The following is a 20,901-nucleotide window of genomic DNA, read 5'->3' as shown; positions in this document are numbered from 1 at the left end:
CTTGTGGTTGGGGTCTACTACAGGCCACCCGATAAGTGGAGCATGTTTACGAAGCCTTTTTCCTGCAGATACAGGAGTCACATCTGCAGGCTCTCTTTCAAGTGGAGCACTGCAACCTCCCAGACAATTGCTGGAAAAGTAGCACAGCAAGTTGTAAGCAATCCAGGAGACTCCTGGAATGTACTAAGGATAATTTCCCAAGCCAGGTAACTGTACCAGTGGAGGAATGCAATGCTGGACCTGTTGCCTACTAATGTGAGTGAACTGATTGGTGATATTAGGATCAGAGGCTGCCTGGGCTGTAGTGACCGTTCAATAGTGGAAGTCCCACTCCTGAGGGATCGAGAAGCTTAATTTTAGGAAAGCCAACTTTCAAGTTTTCAGTGAGTTAATCAACAAAACCCTCTGAGAACCTGTCCTCAAGGACAAGGGAGCAGAGCAGAGATTGGAGATTTTTGAGACAGCTTTCCTTAGGGCACAAGAGTTCTCCATCTCCAGGTGGAGAAAGACAGGAAAGGAGGTTAAGAGATTGGCATGGCTGAACAGGGCCTGCTGGTCAAACTGGAGAGCAATAAGAAAATGCACAGGCAGAGAAAACAGGTAATATGGGATGCTGTTAAGCTATGTTGAGATGGGGTCAGGAAGACCAAAGCCCAACTAGAATTGGACTTAGCAGGAGGCACAAAGAAGGATAAGAAAGGCTTCTATAGGTACATCAATTGGAAAAGTAAAGTTCAGGACAGCATACCCTTCCTAGGGTACCTACCCTGCAATATAGGCAGGCTAGTAACAACAGACAAGAAGAAGGCAACTTTTTCGCCTGAGTCTTCATCAGTGGACAAAGAAAGAGCCACTGATGTCATCCATGGAGAATTCAGTAAGGCCTTAGACACGGTCCCCCATAACATCCTTCTCCCCACACTGAAAAGATATAGGTTTGATAGGTGGACTCTCCAATGGATGAGGAACTAACTGTGAGATCATACCCACAGAGCAGTGGTCAATGGCTCAATGTCTGGATGGAGATCAGTGACAAGTAGTGTCCCTCAGAAGTCAGTACTGGGACAAGTGCTCTTTAACATCTTCATCAATGTATTGACTGTGGGATCGAGTGCATCCTCAGCAGATGACACCAAGTTGTGCGGTGCGGTCAACACACCTGAGGTATGGGATGCCATCCATAGAGACCTAAACAGGCTCAGTGGGCCCAGGTGAACCTCATGAGGTTCAACAAAACCAAGTGCAAGGTCTTCCACCTGGGTCATAGTAACTTTCACTATCGGTACAAGCTGAAGGATATAAGGATAGAGCACAGTACCTGGGGTACTGGCAAGCTGGACATGAGCAAGCGATGTGTCCTTGCAGCCCAGAAAGTCAACCATACCCTGGGCTACATCAAAACAAGCAGATTAAGGAAGATGATCCTGCCCCTCTGTGCTGGTGAGACCTCACCTGAAGTACTGAGTCCACATGTGGAGTCCTCAGTACAGGAGAAATATGGACCTGCTAGAATACGTCCAGAGGAGGGACACAAAAATGATCCATACGGATGGAATATCTTCCCTAAAAGGACAGGCTGAAAGAGCTCAGGCTGTTCATCCTGAAGAAGAGAAGGCTCTGGGGAGACCTAAGAGCAGCCTGTCTAAATGGGAGCTATGAAAAGGAAGGGGACAGACTCTCCAGCAGGGTCTGCTGTTATACAACAAAGGGAAATGCTTTCAAACTAAAGAAGGAAAGATTTAGACTGAATATAAGGAAGTTTTTTGTTGTTTTGTTTTTACAATAATGGTGGTGAGACACTGGAATGGAACAAGTTGCCCAAAGAGGTGGTGGATGTCCCATCCTTGGAGACACTCAAGGTCAGGCTGGACAGGGCACTGAGGAACCTGATCACACTGCTGGCATCCCTGTTCACTGCAGAGAAGTCAGACAAGACGGCCTTTAAAGGTCCCTTCCAACTCAAATTATTTAGTGATTCTAACATTAAGAAACATCCATTATCTACTGATAATACAACTCCACCAGCAGAAAATAGGATAAATTAAGCCATAAAAAGGTGCTCACTTCATCCCAAGACACTTACTGCACTAAGCTTGGTGTTTGCCCACTACTATCAATTCTCTTCTTCAGCTGCCAAACAAAAATGCATTGCTGAAAATGAAAGGCAGTGGCACTGGCATCCTCTGTGCACTAGACAAAAAAATCCTGAGACCGAGGTGACTTTTCAGGTGTAGGTCAGTAATATGGACTCTAGTTTTCAAGAAGTGGTTCTTCAAGTAATAACTCAGAAGACTGTAGAAAAGAACGTAACATAATGAAACAGAATCAACCCCATTGCATATACCACTACAACACTGAAAAAAAAACAACTTAAAGAGTCCTGAAAATGCAACTCGAGAAACTGAAATAATTATTATACAAGGATAATCAGGATTTTCATCATTCTCTCATTTTTTGGTACTGTTAACTACATCGTTTTCAAGTACTACAGTGACAACTTAAAAAGCATTAATTCCTACAAAGTATGGTAAAAATGTTGTTATTTCTGATTCCTATAACTGCTAATATCTTGTTTTTCAAATAAATCTCTTTTTATTTGATTTTGTATATCTGGTTTTGCTCTCTGTATCTTGTTATAGTTATTTCTAATGTTTCTACATACCCTTCGTACAACAGCAGAAAGGAAAGAAAATTGCTTTTTATATGTTCTAAATAGGAGAATATTGTAAAGATCACAGACTCCTTCAGGTTTAGCCAAAATGTCCACACTAAAAACTTCATACCTAGCATTTCAGTTCCTTCTTCAAACTGTTGCCTTTTTCTCATCACAACTTAATACTAATCATGAAAGCGCTAATACCAGAAAAACTAGCATACCCAGTTTGTTCAAGCTTAAATCCAATAGCATTTATATTCCTTGAATATAAATTACTAGGGACAACTGCTTCTGACTTCCCTGAATTTAAAGCATTTGAAGCCAAGACCCTGCATGACACTGAAAGTAGAGAAATAAAGTTTTAGGGCTGCTTCATTGTTTTTCTGCCTCAAGCCACTAAGCAGTGGATAAGAAAGGGAATGTTGATAAAGTTCTCCTCCCTTTGTTGGAGAAAGCCAATTCATTTCCATCTGATGTCATATGGGAATCCTTCAGAAATAAAGAAGTATACTTTACTCTTTTTCTCAGAGCAGCTCTTTCTCACTGACAACATTTGCTACAGTTTTATGTCATAATACAACTGACAGCAACACAGTAATCCTACAATTCTTTTTAGAAAAAAACTAAAAAATAAAGCAATGTTACGACAAAGTGGTGACACACTGGAACAGGTTGCCCAAGGAGGTTGTGGATGCCCCATCCCTGGAGGCATTCAAGACCAGGCTGGATGTGGCTCTGGGCAGCCTGGTCTGGTGGTCAGCGACCCCTGCACATAGCAGGGGGGTTGAAACTAGATGATCATTGTGGTCCTTTTCAACCCAGACCATTCTACGGTTCTATGATTCTACCATTCTGACTAAAGGGATGAGAGCTTTTGCTTGCCACCACCAGCTAAGGTTCACAGGCAAGGTTTACGGTGGAAATTCAGCTAGCTCTCTAACTACCAATTTGATGTCTTTAAAAATCCTCCCTCTGGCAATTAATTAAGGTTGTTGAATTTTGATCAGGCATCACAAGTACACAGCCCACTCAGCTGTCCAGTGAATTACACAGACAGATTCAGGGCACTTGCTTCTACTTTTAAATGTAGTGACTCTCTGTGCCATCAGGGTGCTGAAACAACAAAGTAATTGGTCTGAACACGCTTTCACAGTCCTTCAGAAACTCTCCACAGCCACAGCTACTGCCATCTCTGATCTGCAGCAAATCTAGAGCAGAACTGTTTGTGCTGGTACAGCCAGTCTCAGCTGAAAGACTTATTCTGTCAACAGCTTAGTTTTTGAAGAAAACTGGAAAAACAAAGAACCTTCTAATTGCAAGAAAGTTCTGGCATGCTAGGATTAAATGAAATACATACACAAGCCAATACAACAAAATAATGCAACTTTATACTTATTTTAATTAGTAGTATCATGGCTGCATTAAAAGCAGACTCCCCCAAAGTATATTATTCTTTACTAGGCTTACATCTTATGGTTTTTACGTACCTAAAATATTAAACTGTTTGTCACTTCAAAAAAAAAAAAAAAGCAGGGATTTTTTAATTACCTGTATGTATACAAAACCTTTTCTCATCCTCTACACAGTCATCTTAGATTTCTGTTGCCCATCATCCATCCCTATGGATATTTTGCAATAGTTTTACAGTAAGAAATGAGAAATGGAAATGACCATCTAAGCATTACAGCACATCCTTTGATGAAAAAGCCACCTCCCAAAATGTATCTACACCATGCTGCAATGAAATTAAATCTTGCTTTTTGGTCTATAAAGGATATCTCCCACAGTAAAGAACTTCTGCTTATGACATTCTGCTTAATTTCTAGTTTATCAGGAAATTAACTTTCTTTCAAAATAAAAACAACACACTTAAAAATTCACTGAATTTTACAAATGCCTCTCTCTTTCATATGCAGTTCTCAGTAGAACAGTTTCATTTGCTGCTGCTCTCATACGACAAATACAATTAATGCAGTACAAAACACTTCTCCACGCTGCAGTATTCTTCTGTGCGGAAAGCAATTTTAAGATTTTGATGCTCAAAACTCAACAACAAAAAAATTTATTTTCAAAACAGCACGAGTTTGGGTCTTGTTGAAACGGCAAGTCCTGAATTACCTGACTGCTGCATTATTCCTGAGGATTTTTATGCTTGCCTAAAAACTTCCAATATCTTCACATTCTATACATAACTGAATTGTAGAATAGGTATTCTGATGAGAAAAAATAAGGTGTGAAACTTCAGAGACCTCTAACATTTTTACTCTTGTTTCTTACATAACTGCAGGAAGAAATAACACAAAATAAAAATAAGTTGAATTCAAGTATATATATATATTTTATTTTTTTTTCCAAATGCACAACATGCATCTTACCAGTCTAGTGTGTTCCTAGTCATAAGAAAAATAAAAGAAGCTATTACTTAAATATATGCCATACTACCATTATTCAGCCCAATGAGAGTGCAAATAGGTAATGCATTTTCCCAAACATCCAGAAGATGGCCACAGAGATCCCAACAGCCAGTTTTCCCACATACCATTCAAAGCATTCTGATTAATCTGCTTTTCACATACAGTGTTTACCATCTTGAGTTGGGTAATATTCCTCCCAAGATCTATCCATGCAAGGAAAAGTAAAACAGTGTAATCTACAAGGCACCACACGCCAGCAAAGCAGCACAGTTTACATCAGTACAGTCACCATATCTAAGAAACACTGATTTGAACTCCTCCCAGTGGTGACTTTAAAAATAAATAAACAATAAAGTAATAATTAAATTCCCAGGAAAAGAATTTGTGCTTTTGACTTGCAGTAATTTCATATACAAACTTCTGAGTAGATCCAATGGTTCCACAATTAGGTGAGCGATGAATTATAGAATGAAGTGAAAGAGATACAAAATGCAAATAAAGCACCAAATACTGAGTGCCAGACACTTTCCTAGGTCAAGCTCATCTCAGAAAAAATAATCAGCGCTGAATAACTTTTCACAACTCACAGTTTTAAAGAAAGATGTACACTACAGGAGGTTAGTTAAGGTGTGTAGCCTGTCACTAGCAGTCACTAGCTAAGGATAACAGGATGAAGAACGGTTTGAAACTAAAAGAGAGGAGATTTAGATCAGGTATTAGGACAATATTTTTCGCTTGGAGTGGTGAAGCACTGACACAGGCCACCCAGAGAAGTTGTGGATGTTCCATTCCCGGAGTCATTTAAGGCCAGGTTGGATGGGGCCCTGGGCAGCCTGATCTGGTGGGTGGCAGCCCTGCCCATTGCAGGGGAGTTGGAACTAAGTGAGATCAGGGTCCTTTCCAACCCAAGCCATTCCATGATTCATTCTATCATAAAGTCATAGCCCACCTTCCTGCTACTCTCTGAATGCCAGCTACCTTTTCCTAAGGATTAGAAAGTACCACACATAAGACTGAAGTCACACAAAGCCCAGTTCTCCAGGAACTTTTTAGTAAGTCAAATGCTGCTCCAGGAAAGGACACTATAACTCAAAAAGACTCTAGTTCTGAAATTTCAAGCATGCTGGACCAGAATGGCACATACCTTAATAATAGTAATTTAAAATGTAACAACTGTAGGAAAAAAATATAATTATAACTGAAATCACTAGGATCTCCCTGCCATATAAGCCCCATTTTAAAATTGAGCTGCAATAATTATGCTCACGTTCTTCCTGCTTCAATCTCAGAAGATATCATTATTTAGTATTATTATTCATAAATCACACTAAAAGCAAATGGATTTTATAAGCAAAAGTAGTACTGGATAACAGCTGCAGTACTGAGATAAAAATATCTTCCTTAAAGGTTTGATTGAGCTTATCTAAAAATGTCAATCTCACAATAAATCACAAACATTGATCTCACACAAAAATAACACAATTTTAAAGTTCAGCCTGAACAGAAGGAAAAAATCTCTACAGAATACTGATGACTAGTTTTGTGGTTCAACTAAAAGAACACATGTGGGACTACATGCACTTATCACACGTAAGTCATTTTAACAGACTGTAGTATATTTAGCGTGTATGACTAAAAAAATATTAAAGTATTACATCCTGAAACAATGCCACCTGAAAGAGGTGATTGATAAAAGTCAAGTTACATGTCATGCAAACTGTATTCACAGTTCAATCAGCATCAGAAATATCTGGTTTCAATGGGAAAATTTAGAGGTCTTCGATAGATGTTAGCAGCATTCCATTCAAGTAACTTTTCCATAACCAATGTGTACATCATTAATAAACTTCTATAGTGTAGAAGTGAACTAGTGAAAATCCATTTTGATGTGTTTCAGAGACTGCTAAATACACTGAAGTAGTCCATGCCATCATCTCACATCCCACATATTCACAGCTTCACCCAGAAACAGAGAATATATTTTAGTATTTTGTTAACAATGTTCTAACCTTTTTTTTTTAAACTAGTTGTACCCTTATTGTTATGATTTTGATTCTTGCTGCTTATCCTTACACATTTCTCCTTCTAAGGCTATTATAGACATAAACAGCAACTAATTCTGATACTATGAGAAGTATCAGCTGGAGGTACTCTGGGATTCAGAGCTCTTTCATTCTTGAAGATATTCAAAAGGCCTCTGGACACGCTCCTGGTAAACTGGTGCTAAGCATGCCTGCTAGAGCAGGGGGCTGGATCAATAACATCCAGAGGTCTCTTCCAATCTCAATTCTGTGATTCCTTATGGTACCCTTACAACAATATTTCCTACTGGACTGCAGTTGGCTTTCTAATTTACTGATTGTTTATTACCTGATTATTCCTCCTCTAAATTAAGAGATAAAGAATACTATCTTTTTTTTTTTCTGTTGGTTATAGCTAAACATCATTTTTTGTGGGGTTCCCTCAAACAGAATTACATGGGTTCCCAAATAGCTTTGGTTAATGTTAACTTACTACCCTTTTTCTGACCTTAGAATGTCTGTCAAGTTCAAAGCAAGATAAATTTGTTTTTTGCCCTCTAATTTCCAGTATACACGTGGACTCAGCAAGAATCCATACATTAATAAAAGTTAGTTAACTCTGATAAATGTATATTTGCAACTGTGAAAACATACCTATCTCAAAATAGAATACATTAAGCATCACATGCTGTTACTATGTGTAAACTGAAATGTACAATATGTACACATTTTCATTATGTACTGTAATTGTTCATATAAAAGATATAAAGGTGTTCACAAAGTAGACAGACATATCTACTTTGAAGCAAGCTCTTACTGATTTAATCCTTATTTTCTTCCACTTATAACACACAATTCACTGTTTTCCATCTTTGTTTATGTACCTTTCTAACCCTGGAAGACTAAGGATTAAGACAGGTTTATTTATTAGCATGAGCCTCAGCTATGCAGGAGATTGTCACTTTATTTAAAAGGAAAAAAGGCCAAAAACAGAAGAGTATATACCTTACAAAACTTTTTATTAATAATCTGCAGAGGAAGAAGGATAATGACAGTAAATAGTGACCTCTTGATTAAAGAAAATGAAATATGCATAAGGGAAATGCAGTATATATATATATATATATATATATATATATATATATACACACACACACCTGTATGCTGTTTCATTAACCAAAGACTCTCCTAAATAATTAACTTGATAGTTCAGAATGCACCTCCGTAACACACAGGTCACTGGAGAAGCAAACAAAACCCAGATTTTCCAAATGGGTTGAGGTTGGGAGGAACAGGTTAAAAGTGGAAGATTGGCAAGGAAGAGGGGAGAGGTGATGAGGACAGAAGTCCCGCAAGGAGGACTGTAAATATGTTCAAGCAACTTTGCAGCTAGGAATATGCAAAATCTGTAGAGTAGTACTGCGGAAAAACACATATTATTATAGCTACTGCTGTTTGTCCTCTGTGTGTTTCACAATTATAACATCTCTGTATAGATAACAGTACTTTCAACTCTACCAAACTCTTATCAGACACACCTGAGCTACCCACTTGGTAAAGAGAAGATCAAAACAGTGAAGATCACAGCATGGTGATAAACCCTTGATAAACAGGCATAAACAGCAGGCCACGTATACTTTTGCACGGATCAAGATTAACACTGCCTGTGTCCCTGCATGTGCACCTCTGCCCAAGTATTGCTTGGGGATACCCACAGTTGGAGAAAGAACTAAAATAAATTTACTCTTTGCACTTCAGCCATGGGTTTGTGGCTTTCCTGTTGTCCTTCTGCACTGATTCACAGTTGACCACAGGAAGAAGATGTATTTGAGTCACCAAGTTCCAATGTATATAGACTATAACTAAGGCAATGCTATCTTCCAGTCTCTCAACGTATCTTTAGCATTAGGTGTGAATTCAATGTTGTGGGTTTTTTTGGATGTCCTGGAACACAAAATTACTCACATGTTGTCTTGACAGGACTTGGGAGGATGTACATTTTGTGTGAAATGTACAGTTTCTCTCGAAGCTGAGATTTAACAATAAATAAAGCAATAGAAACTAGAGTTTAATTCATAGACTGTGTCAGTTGTACAGGAGGCAACGAAGTCTGCAGAGTCCTACAATAGACTATAAGATCCAAAGCATTTTCTTTAAAACATGAAATAAATTCCAGAACTTGATGGAAAAATCATTTAACTTCACATGTTCAACTTCATATGGCGCTTTTCCCTGTTAAAAGACCTGAGGAATTAAATGTGTTGTAAAAAGCCATTGATAGTATGCTGTGATCCATTTGCACACTTGTAATTTATTGAGCCCTCTCCACTGCCTGCCAAATGCTGCTTGGAAACAAGGTTAGTATCAAATGTAGCATTAGATTTACAGACTTTATGGACATGTCTGTAACAGTCGAAAGCACTGAGTAGCATGTGCAAAGCAAGCAATAACACTGAAGAATGTAGCTGCAGGAACCTCTCCCCAGCTTTTACAAAATTCACTGTAAGGGATAATTGAGCCCAAAACAGGATGAGTTTCACGTCTTTAACTTTTAATGCTCTAGATATGTCTCTTCATTGAAGATATTTGTTGAATGTAATGTCAGTTCCCCTTACAGAAACCATAAGATCAAATTCATTTTTAAAATTATACCTCTTCTTTTTTTCCAAAAATTTCATATATTTCATTTTGAATTTTTATTTTGTATCATCCTAATATGGAAGAAATCACATCACAGAGCAGAGTTATTTCCTGAAATGACGTGAAAACGAGAAGCACAGATATTGGAAACAGGACATATAGTTGACACAAGTGTTTAAATGATACAGCCAAAAAGCCTAAAGTGAAAATGAATAACAACTATCAAAGAACAAAAATAAATTCACAAGAAAAGGTACTATAGATACATCAGGAGAGGAGGACAAAGTAAAATGCAGAACTACTACATCAAAGATAAGGGAAACAAATAATGGATGATACAAAGAAACCTCAATATTTAATACTTCCACTGCTTTGATCCTTACAAAAAAAGATCATAGTCACAGGTTCCTAATGGTAGTGATTCTAAGATGGGTGAATTACAGGCCAGATGAGGGAAAGCTGAAAGATACTTTGGTAGTTCAGATACATTCAAGTTGGCAGAATCTTGTGATATTCATGCTAGAGTACCTACCAAACTAGCTAAAGAAATCCCAGAACTATTAGCAACTGTCTTTTAGGAATCAAGGGCAGGAAAGAGAAAATACCACATCTTTATTTAGGAAACAAAAAGGAAAGACAAGAGGAATTACTAGCCAGCCAGCCTACAAGTGACAGAAGCAAAAATATTTGACAAAATTGTTAAATAAACAGTTTATGGACCTCTAATGGACAGGGAAGGTGATAAGAACCAGCTGACATGAATTAATCAGGAACAAGTCATGTCAAATCAATCTAAGTGCTTTCTCAACTTGGAAACTTGCCTAGTGGATAAGAGGAAGAAGTAGTAAAATACTTAAGCTATTATAAGACTTTTTTGCTATCCTAGATGATAGTCAAATCATAGAATTACATTCTAGGTGTAATCACTGCTAGGTAGATAAACATCTGGTGGGAAAAAATGCACTTACTGAGTAGCTTTCAAGGGCTGGTTGTCAGATCTGAAATGGAATCATGAAGAAGCCTGAAAATATTTCCAGTAATGATCTGGATGAAGAAACAGAAAGCACATTCATGAAAGTGAACGTTACATCAGGCTGAAAGTGAATTAAAGCTCTCTGGGAGGTAAAAGTCTGCATTACCTTGGCAAATCATCAGAAAACATCAAGTACTAGCAAGAATTAATGAAGAATGTGTCTTCTGTGAAATAACTACAAAAACCTGATTCCAACAATATTAACCAGGTATGTTCACCTCTAGCCCAAGCAGGACTCTGAAGAACTGCAGCATTAAACAACTCATGTTAGAAAACTCTTTGGGAAAAAAAGAGGCACAGAATGCTGCTTACTGTATGTTAGATATGAGAAAGCAGAAGTTTATTAGAAGCTACACAACACTCAGAAGGAAAGACAAAAGATGTAGGACTGAGACTGATTTATATTTTATTACTGAGTTCTCATCTCTGATCACATTGCATCTCCGGACAGTAAATAAATAACCCTCTATGAAACTGAAAACAAGTTATTTCTGAATCTGCTTTATCTGTGTTCTTCCTGGTTATAAGGATAAAGGGTTGAAATCGGCAGACACATCACAGTAATACTGTCAAGCAATGGTGGGGCTGCAAATCAGAGACCAAGTCAGAAAGAGTTTCAGCTCCTTAGAGGAGAAAATGCAGAGAGCCTAGCTAATGGGAAATGTATATGAAGAGTCCTATTACAATACTATTCCAGTTAATATAATTAGGAAAAATTCTCAGACTATAATTCATGTGATCAACCTAAAGCACTAGGGGGAGAGAGTATTTGGGCAAACTAGTTTTAGCTTTTGACCCAAAATAGGAAAAAAAAAATCTCAAAATTATCCACAAGACAGATTTTCTATTTTTCATTCATCTCTTCTTCTGACATCATCTGCAATTTCTTCACTGAATCAAGAAGTGACAGGGATAAAATTTAATGAAAGAAGCAGCTAAATAGTTATCATTCAAATGTCTCCCAGATCGTAGCTCCCAGATCACATCATACATAGTACTCATGCACCTTAGCGGAGTGCATTTCACACTTTGATAATTGCTAGTAGTGCTTGCTTCCATCACAGAACTTCAATCTAGTATCTTATTTCAGAGCTATTCTTTCTATGAGCATGCTATTTGTAAACATTGCTTCTGTTTCACTATGTCTCTTAAGAGATAATCCTTGTGGTTCTCATTTATGAAGTAATAGGTTACCAAGTTTCTGAGTATTTATTTAAACTACCTGAAATGCTTCTGAAAATTTTAAGGAATTAATCAGGATCAAGGCCGTGAAACACTGTTTTTCAATAACAGGTCTGATCTCCATCTCCAATGTGATTAAGGTCTCACGAATGGTTAACCCATCTGTTAGCCTCTACAGGAGTAGCATCTCACTGCTCCATGTTCCTACCATTTTCCTTGAAACAGGTTCTCGTGTTCTCTCTCTTTATGAGCTAGTTCAACTCACTAAGCTGGCAGAAATTAAATGCAAAAACAACCAAAAAAAAAGGTGAAGGGGAAGTAGTTTCAGGAAGTAGGAAAGCTGCTAAATTGCCTGAGACATTCTGCAAACCTCCTCAACCAGAATCCAACTGCAAATGTGAGTGAACTTACTCTTAATTGGATAGGAGATCACCTTCTTGATAGATACTTCCAGATTACAATTCAGGCTGCATGGTTACATTAAAAAACTAAAATCAATCAACTTACTGCGAGAAAGATTCTCAAGGGCTTTTCCAAGTTTTTTGCTCTCTTGAAGAATATGATTTAGCTCATCAAAATCATGGTTCTCCGGTTTTGTCCTCCAATCCCACTTAGGATGCTCTATTGACCTTGGCACTAAATATACACAGATATATACACGAAGTTTAGATTTGGTAGTTCAGACTCCTACAGGAGAAAAAAATAGCTGTACAATGTGTTTACAAGCTCAAGAATCTTGAGTGGAAATTGTTTAATTACCTTCTTATTTAACAGCTGGAAATATTTTCTTTGGTCAATGTGAAATTAAAATGAAAACATCTGTGAGCAAATACATACTCTGGATGACTATGACTGAATTAATTGGCAATCGGCAATAATTAATGCTAACAATTAAAAAATAATAAAAATTCTGATACTTACAGAAAACAAACTTAGTGTTTGGGAAATTCAGTCCAAAATTCAGTTTTCTACACGTTACTTACTACTGAAACCTTTGACTAAAATTCAAAATAAGTTTTTCAGCTGCTGAGCTAACCTCATGTCCAAACACAGAAATAAAGAGGAGTCCCTGAGGCATTTAGGACTCACAGTAGTTAACGCCGCATCAATGAATGTGAACATTCTGAACAACTTTTAGAAATGAGAACGAAAATAACGTCTCTGAATCTACCAACTTCTGAACTAAAAGCAATTGTCGGGTTGTTTCCAAACACAGCATTGCCATGCTGAGAAGCACACACACTGCTGTGAAGATGATTATGTTTAGTTCACATTCGCAACAGAAAGAACCAGCTGCATTTATCAGTGGTTGATTACTACTCCCCTAAGAATAACTTCAAAAACAGAGCGTACAAAGACACATTCACTGCCTGCTGGCCAGCTCTGAAATATTAATTTTCAATTTTGATAGCTGTTAACTAATTTATGATTACAAACATCATTTTCATTAAACACTACAAAGAAAACTTGCAGACTCCTAAAGACTGTGTGGAAAAAAAAAAAACAAACACCAGAGGTATCTCATGATCATCTGCAATTTCAAAGTGTTTTTATAATGGTATGGGGAAATTTATGTCAGACTTTAAGCTTTGGTAGCTAGTACAAAATGTTTTAAATAACTGATGCCATTCAAATTTGCCTTAGTGCTAAACGCTCTCTGGATGTATACAGAATGTGCTCCACCCTGCATCAACTCCACAAGGTAAAGTTGAGGTTAAGTCAAATGCCAGGTAAGGAAATGGCACAATGTCCCCCAGATGTCACAAAAATATTTTTTTTTCTTTAAATATGATTCTATCTCCCATAGGCATACATTAAATTATCTATAAACTGGACATCTAAATAGAGTCTGAAAATCCAGGGTTTATTCTCTGTAACTCCCACTCAGGAACCTGGTTAAGTCTTACAGATACTAATATATTAGACTGCAATTACAGACATTCTCAAAGAGAGAAGACATTAAAAAGGACACAGAAAAAACAGACTAGTAGGAAAGAAACACAGGAAGTCTCAAGAAGGAGAAAGGAAGAGAGTGGAAAGTTGGAGTGAAAAATGTCAGCCCCATTCTCTTTTGTGAAAAGGAATTCTGAGAAAAGGAATTAATGAACTGTGGTCATTTCTAGTAACAAATAGAGGCCTTACTGTATTAGGCCTGTCAGATGGACAGCTTACAGTTTTTGTTACCACTTTTAAAAGCTAATTCTTTACTTCCTGTTTTAGAAGGGACCATGCAAATTAGAATTCGTGTAAATTTTTGTGCGATCAAAATTTTCCTCTATTCATAAATAACTTCAACTAAGTAGCACAATTTCAGTGTTTCTCATTTTTCTTTATTTTGCAGAAAACAAAATGTTACTTCTAGTATTTTTTCTAAATTTTCTGTAGTTCTGTTAACACCAAATACAAACATCTAGTAAACTTTCACAGAAATTCTACAAGTTATCTCCATTTTTACTCCTTAGGTTCACACTGAGATCCTATGCGCTTTAATTGCCTGCTTTTTCAATCACCCTTCACTGTATCAACAACATATTCTATAGCATCACTCACTAACCTACTGCCAGATTGACAGATTTTTCTTTCCATTTACAACGCTACAACAAACTCACCGTAGCACAGAAACCCCACATTACCACCAAAATACAACAATTTCATATTGTAAAACCATGAATAAAGATATCCAAGGCTTAGAGCTTCCAGGCTGCATAGAACTGCAACAGGTTGGAATATGCTATCATGTCATTTTCAAACCAATCGTATTTTTCAAAATCCATAAGGGCAGAATTCTGTGAGAAACAATATAATTTCCAAATAAAATCTGTCATGAGACCCACGAGAGGTGCTGAAAGAAACAAACACCATTTCCACTCAACAGCTGTGAAGCTTCCAAGGATCAGCAGTCATTTGGTATGTGGACTGACCTCTATCAGGAACGTGAGAGTTTCAAGACTTTTGCCTTGGAAGGAGTGAATCAGTTCCTAGTTTAGTCTGGTCTCTAGTTTCAGGAAAATGTCTTACAAAACAGTCACAGATTCTTGTGTTTATATCTCACTAGATGGATACTGGAAAAGCAGTCAAAAGCTTGGCAGAAATTTTCTCTGTTAGTTAGCACAGTCTGTATATTAATGAACCACTGACAGTACTTCAGTGAAAATGTATCCAAAACAGACACGTTATGGAACACTTCTGTTTCAGTAACTTACTTTATTAAGACAAAACTGAGGAAGACGACATGCAGAATTAAGAATTTCTATTACTTCTAGAAGACTTAGTTCTTTTTACCTACTTACTCATCCAAGAAATGATTGAATACAAAAATTAAAAACTCCTTTGTTACTTCACGTGACAAGTGTCTCTCCTTTCAAGGCTCATGTTCTGCTAACTTATAAATGCTTTGAAAATGTGAACTTGTACCATCCCAACAACATGATCCAGCCTTTTCAATGCAGATGGCTTTACATGAAGCATGCAGAACCACATAAACACTATAATGACCCTTCCCTGAGATCTTTTGAAATGCATCTTTTCCTCTACAAAGTTCACCATATTTCATTTCATATGTATCTCATTTCACATTTATCAAAATCCACTCACTACATTCCAACTTTCTTCCTTACTAATTCCTCAAATTCATGTCAGTAACTTTAAATTGTTAATCACATTATCTGCCTCAACTCATTTGCCTTGAGATATTTATATACTTACTCTTGAGATTATTTGATTATCATGTAGAAGATCTATGACATCTACTCATAGCATGTGTGTAGAAATATTTACCTTTTCCCTTTCTTTTTCCCTTTTCCCATCTCCTCTTAGGAGACAGCAAAAACATGCTTCCCTGTATTTCTGCTTCTCTGTTGTTGTCCTCCACTCACCTCCTCCCCAGATACAAATCCCCCAACAAATGCACATCAATAACAGATTCATTTCTAAATTTGTTAAAAGTTCTGTCATATCAGCTGACCATTTCATTGTAGTAGATCATTATTGTTTCAGTACTGTTTTTACCTACATATACTTGTATTTTCAAAACATAATTTGCAGATGAAATTAGACTAGTTGCTCATTAAATCCTCCAGCAGCAGGGGAGAGTTACACCTATCACGAGGCACCAGGCCACACATTCATGCACACAACTGCTCATTAAAGGAGAAAAGCCCTTCCTAGACTAGGAGCTACATTTCATTAACACACTGTATACTATTCTTATATCCCAAAGAACAAAAATGCAGATATTATTGAACATAAAATTGCTGAGGTATTGAAATCTCACAAGATCTTTCAGATTACAGCTTTTACAGTATCTGGATACTAGAAGGCTAAGTGCATGAAGGTCTGTAGTACTAGACAGAAAATTGGTGATTAGAAGTATATGACACCAACAGAAACCTGGAAAGAAAACAGTGAACTGAAGTAGAGGGAAAGAATGACTCGTGAACTGATTTAATACGAAGCTGGCAAAGACATCAACCTACTTTGCCTAATAGCAGCTAACCGGATAGCAAGAAGTCTGTTTCACAAACTACTTAGAAACTTCAAAATTGATTATCCTTCAAATACAGGATGTGATCATCCAGATATTTCATTGAACAGGCACGCATGCGCACACACACACAGAGGCCTAGCTTAAACCTCTTCCCTTGCCAGACAACAAAAGAAGCCTAGGTATATTTCTGCAAACAAGTACTCAGATCATTATGGCACCACAGTTTCCCATCTGTGTGTTTGTTTCAGGTATGACAGAGATCGTTAACAGCCAGCAAAAACTGGAAGAATCTCTCTAGTAAAAAAGAAAGTTGAAAGCTTAAGAAAGAGATATCTGTGCAAGAATAATGGGAACTATGAATTCAACATCAGCTTTGCAGAAAGAAATTCTCTAATTAACTAAATATAATCTCCCGATGCTTCCAAAGATTAACATGAACTGCACCCTCAGTACATTTGCAGCGTGGAAGGACAACTATATCCTGGGTTGCATCAAAAGAGTCAAGAGAGGTGAATATCCCCCTCTACTCTGCTCTCATAAGGCTCCAGTTGGAATACTGAGTCCAGGCGTGGGGCCCGGGCACAAGAAAGATGTGGGCTTCTGGAGCAGGTTAAAAGGAGGGCCATGAAGATGATGAGAGGGCTGGAGCACCTCTCCTATGAAAGGAGGCTGAGAGAGCTGGGCTTATTTTGTCTGGGGAAGAGAAGGCCCCTAGGGAGATCTCATTGTAGCCTTCCAGTATTAAAAGGGAGCTTATAAACAGAAGGGAGACCAACTTTTCACATGGACAGATAGCGATAGGACAACGGGCATACAGTTTTAAAATAAAATGGGTAGATTTAGACTATGTATTAGAAGAAAATTTTTTACTCAACAGTGGTAAGATACTGGAACAGGCTGCCCAGAGAAGCTGTGAATACCCCACCGTTAGAGGTGTTCAAAGCCAGGCTGGATGGGGCTCTGGATAGCCTCATCTAGAGGCTGGGAAGCCTGCCTATGACAGGGTGTTGGAACTAGACAGTCTTTAAGGTCTCTTTCAATCCAAGTCATTCTGTGACTCTATCATTTCATCAAGTTAAAAGTTCTAGATCATCTGAAAAAGACAGTCCTTAGACAAAAGTTCTGAAACAGAATATCTTACAAATGATGGATTCCATTTGATTTTGGGTTGATTTTATTTGGGGAGGGGAAGGTATCTTGTAAGGTGTGTTCTTGTAGGGAAAGTGAGGAGATGACTGTGGGGTTTTCTGTTATTTTACACAAATCTGAAAGTAAATCTTTAGCTTTCAATAGGCCCCCATATTATTTATTAGTTAAAGTCCTTACTACCTTTTTGAAGAGGCTTTTGGAAAAAAAAAACAAAAAACAAAAAACAACTTACAATGACACCAAAACTGTCTTAAGTTACAAGTTGAAGGCACGTAGCAGGTGGGAAGTCTGGACAGAATAATGAACTGCTGATGAACATGCTTGCTTTCCACTGATCCGAGTGGTTGAAGGAGCACACAGTGCTCACTGATTTTGGCATAAACCCAGAAAAAAAGGTCAGTATTAATTTGTTGGCAGAAAATAAGAGAAGCAAGATATCTCAAGAAGGCACATTGCTGAAACTACCCTCCACCATAGCACTTAAGATGTAGTTCAAATGCACAAGAAAATTAATGATGTGCTTAACATATTTAAAAAGTCACACAGATATATATGCAGGGGTAATTTTAAAAAATGACAGAAGTACACTCTTGGCAATTGCTTCTATAAACTGTTGTTACCCTGCAAAGACTGAAGACTGTGAGTGACTGTCCACTTCTTGAATATCTGTTTACCTTTGATTTTGACATTCTGTGGCCACTGGGATATTTTCCTTTAAGCCCACTGAAATCCGGACTTCCGCATCTTGCTCCTCAGAGGAAAACCAGCAAGCTTTCTATTACTAAATACATTTATCATCTGGAACACTTCATTAAATTCAAAGATATTTAAAAGTTTTGGACATTATAAATAAAAAACCATAAAAAGCTAGAATAAAATATAATTTTGAAGCTAGGTGAAAATATAGGATATAATCATAAATTCATAACGCATATGAAAGTGAAGCAAGATTTTTTTCAAATTCTAATATGTCTCCCTAGTCATTTCAACTGCTCACAGTTTGCTTTTCTTCCTAAAACTAATGAAAACAAAAACCTAATGGGATGAAACTCAGACTATGGGTTTAGAAATGTGCACAAGCTTATAATGTAGTGAACCTTACATGACTTGGACTCCGGTGACGGTGGAGAGATATTGGACACGGCAAGGTCACTCTTTGACTTTTTAGGCTTCTTTGCATTTACCTGCCAAGGCTTATCATAACTTCTGAAATCTCTCCTTGTTCCTTTATTTTCTGTTTGAAGAATAAAATCCAGCAATTATAATCTTCACAGGGTCATTTTTCAAAAGACGTCATAAACAATTAATTCAGAAATTCCCAGTCTTATCAATGGAAATCACAGACAGCTCTTTTAGCACTACTTTTCCTGATTTTTGCTAAATTTCATATATTTTTTTGTTTTCCTAAACACTAAAACTGAGAAATTCCTTAATGTCCTTTTATTTTGAAACACTTTTCTCTCTTTTTTTTTTTTTTTTTTTTTTTTTTTAAGTGAAGAGGTCATTAACCTCTCTATCATAACATTTAACAGTCTCTGTCTAAAATGTTAAAAAAAGATATAAACAGTTAATTTGTCAGGCAGTTGACTACAAACAACTGCTAGAGATCATTTATAGTCTGAAACAGATAATCAGTCAATTTTTACATGCAAAACTAACATTCTTAGAAATGCTTTGGAATCACAAATTATTATTATTTTTTTAAAATCTACAATCAGAAGTTATCTGCAGTGGAGGTCACAAAGTTGTAATAGCATATTAAATGTTAGAATGATGGCTTGTTAAAAATGACTGTAGTAAAACAAAACAAACAACCAAAAAAAAATCCAACAAAACCCAACACCTCTCAGTATTAAAAGAGAGGTTATAAACAAGATGGAGACTCAGTTTTTATACAGGTAGATAGTGATAGGACAATGAGGAATGGTTTTAAACTAGAATAGAAGCATTCAAGGCTAGCTTGGATGGACCTGATCTATTGGGTTTGGAACTGGATGTTTGTTAAGGTCCCTTCCAACCCATGACATTCTATGATTCATTCTATGGTGATATTAGCTCAGTATATGCACATCAAATTCAGTTTCTAGTGGACAAACAGGATTTATATGCTCAAAACCACAGAGTAGCACTCGCACAGTAAATACATGAGCATTCAAGAAACAACGCACGAAAACTGTGGGAAGATATTAGTGTAGCCCTTCCCATCTTACAGAACATACCTGATGCTTCACTCTCTGCCCAAAGGGCGGCAGAGCCAGACAGTGTTCTCTGAAGCTGACCACGGTTCCCTTGTTTAGACTGAAGATGATCAATTAAAAATGGAATTGGCTGGTCAGGTGTCTCTGTTATCAGCTTGGTCATCAACTCCTTTAGAAAATTTAGAGAAAACAATAAAAAAATTAGAGGAATATTGTACTTAATCTTATACTTAGCGACATAAAGAACCATTAATGAAAAGCTTCTTTTCAGCTTTTAAACAAACAACTGGAAACACCGGTCTTCAAACTAATAATAGTATTTGTCCAAAGAAGTGTTAACATCTGAAATTATCTCCATCTTTTATCACTATTTATTTTATATAATTTACACAAATTAACCTGACTCCTGCTACATGATCGAATTTACCCAGAACAACCTGAGTGCTGTTCTCCCAGGCTTTCAGAGCATGCACCATTTCAGAGCAGTGAGTAGCTCTTCTCTGACCACATACCCACGTTTGTTCTGCATGGAAGTCAGTACATTAGGAAAGCTGGCCTACCAGACATGGAACACTGACTATGTATTCATAAGTGAACTCCAAGGTCCATACAAACACAGAAAGCTATTTTTCAAAGTCCACAAAACTATATTGCATAGACACAAGCAATTATGTTACTACACTTTCGCAGACATGGATAGAAAATCCAATCTCATTTATCGACACTTTCTTATTGTTGCTGTACACAGTGGCCTCAAATCATTGCACAAAGAGAAGCAGTCTCCTTCTTATTGCTCAAGATCTTTCCTGGCTTCTTACACAGATAAGGAATTTAGAAGAAGATGTGATACTGTGTTGGCATGTATCTTGAGTGGAAATCAATTACTAGTGTGAGCCAAAATATTACATCAACCTACAATAAAACTAGGACAAAAATAAAAATAAAAATCAGGCTATTAAGAACAAAACAATCAAGTTACTAAGAGCATTACAAAGCTGCAATAGCTTGTCCAAAGAAGCTGTGGATGCTCCATCATTCAAAGAGTTTAAAGTTGAGTTGGATGGAGCTTAGAGAAACCCAATCTTGTGAAAGGTTATCCTATTCAAAGACTAGATTATCTTC

The 20,901-nt window shown here is 37.2% G+C and overlaps 1 protein-coding gene across 5 annotated transcripts in view; it reads right to left on the bottom strand.

Moving 5' to 3' along the window:
- C3H8orf34 (chromosome 3 C8orf34 homolog) overlaps positions 1–20,901 on the bottom strand; it is a 193,070-nt gene that overhangs the window by 140,438 nt on the left and 31,731 nt on the right. For 4 of the 5 annotated variants that reach the window (XM_031604863.2, XM_090137681.1, XM_090137684.1 and 1 more), the window contains exons 2-4: positions 19,801–19,948; positions 18,684–18,815; positions 12,454–12,582 (exon numbers count right to left, since the gene is read on the bottom strand). In XM_031604863.2, the coding sequence (XP_031460723.2) occupies positions 12,454–12,582; positions 18,684–18,815; positions 19,801–19,948 (409 nt within the window). The remainder of the gene's footprint in view (positions 1–12,453; positions 12,583–18,683; positions 18,816–19,800; positions 19,949–20,901) is intronic. The other variant, XM_090137683.1, reaches the window with a different exon arrangement.

Source organism: Phasianus colchicus, chromosome 3, assembly GCF_987193195.1.
Source record: "Phasianus colchicus chromosome 3, bPhaCol1.hap1.1, whole genome shotgun sequence".
Taxonomy (NCBI): Eukaryota; Metazoa; Chordata; class Aves; order Galliformes; family Phasianidae; genus Phasianus; species Phasianus colchicus.
Note: the sequence above shows the minus strand (reverse complement) of the source record. Positions and strands in the feature narration are given on the sequence as shown.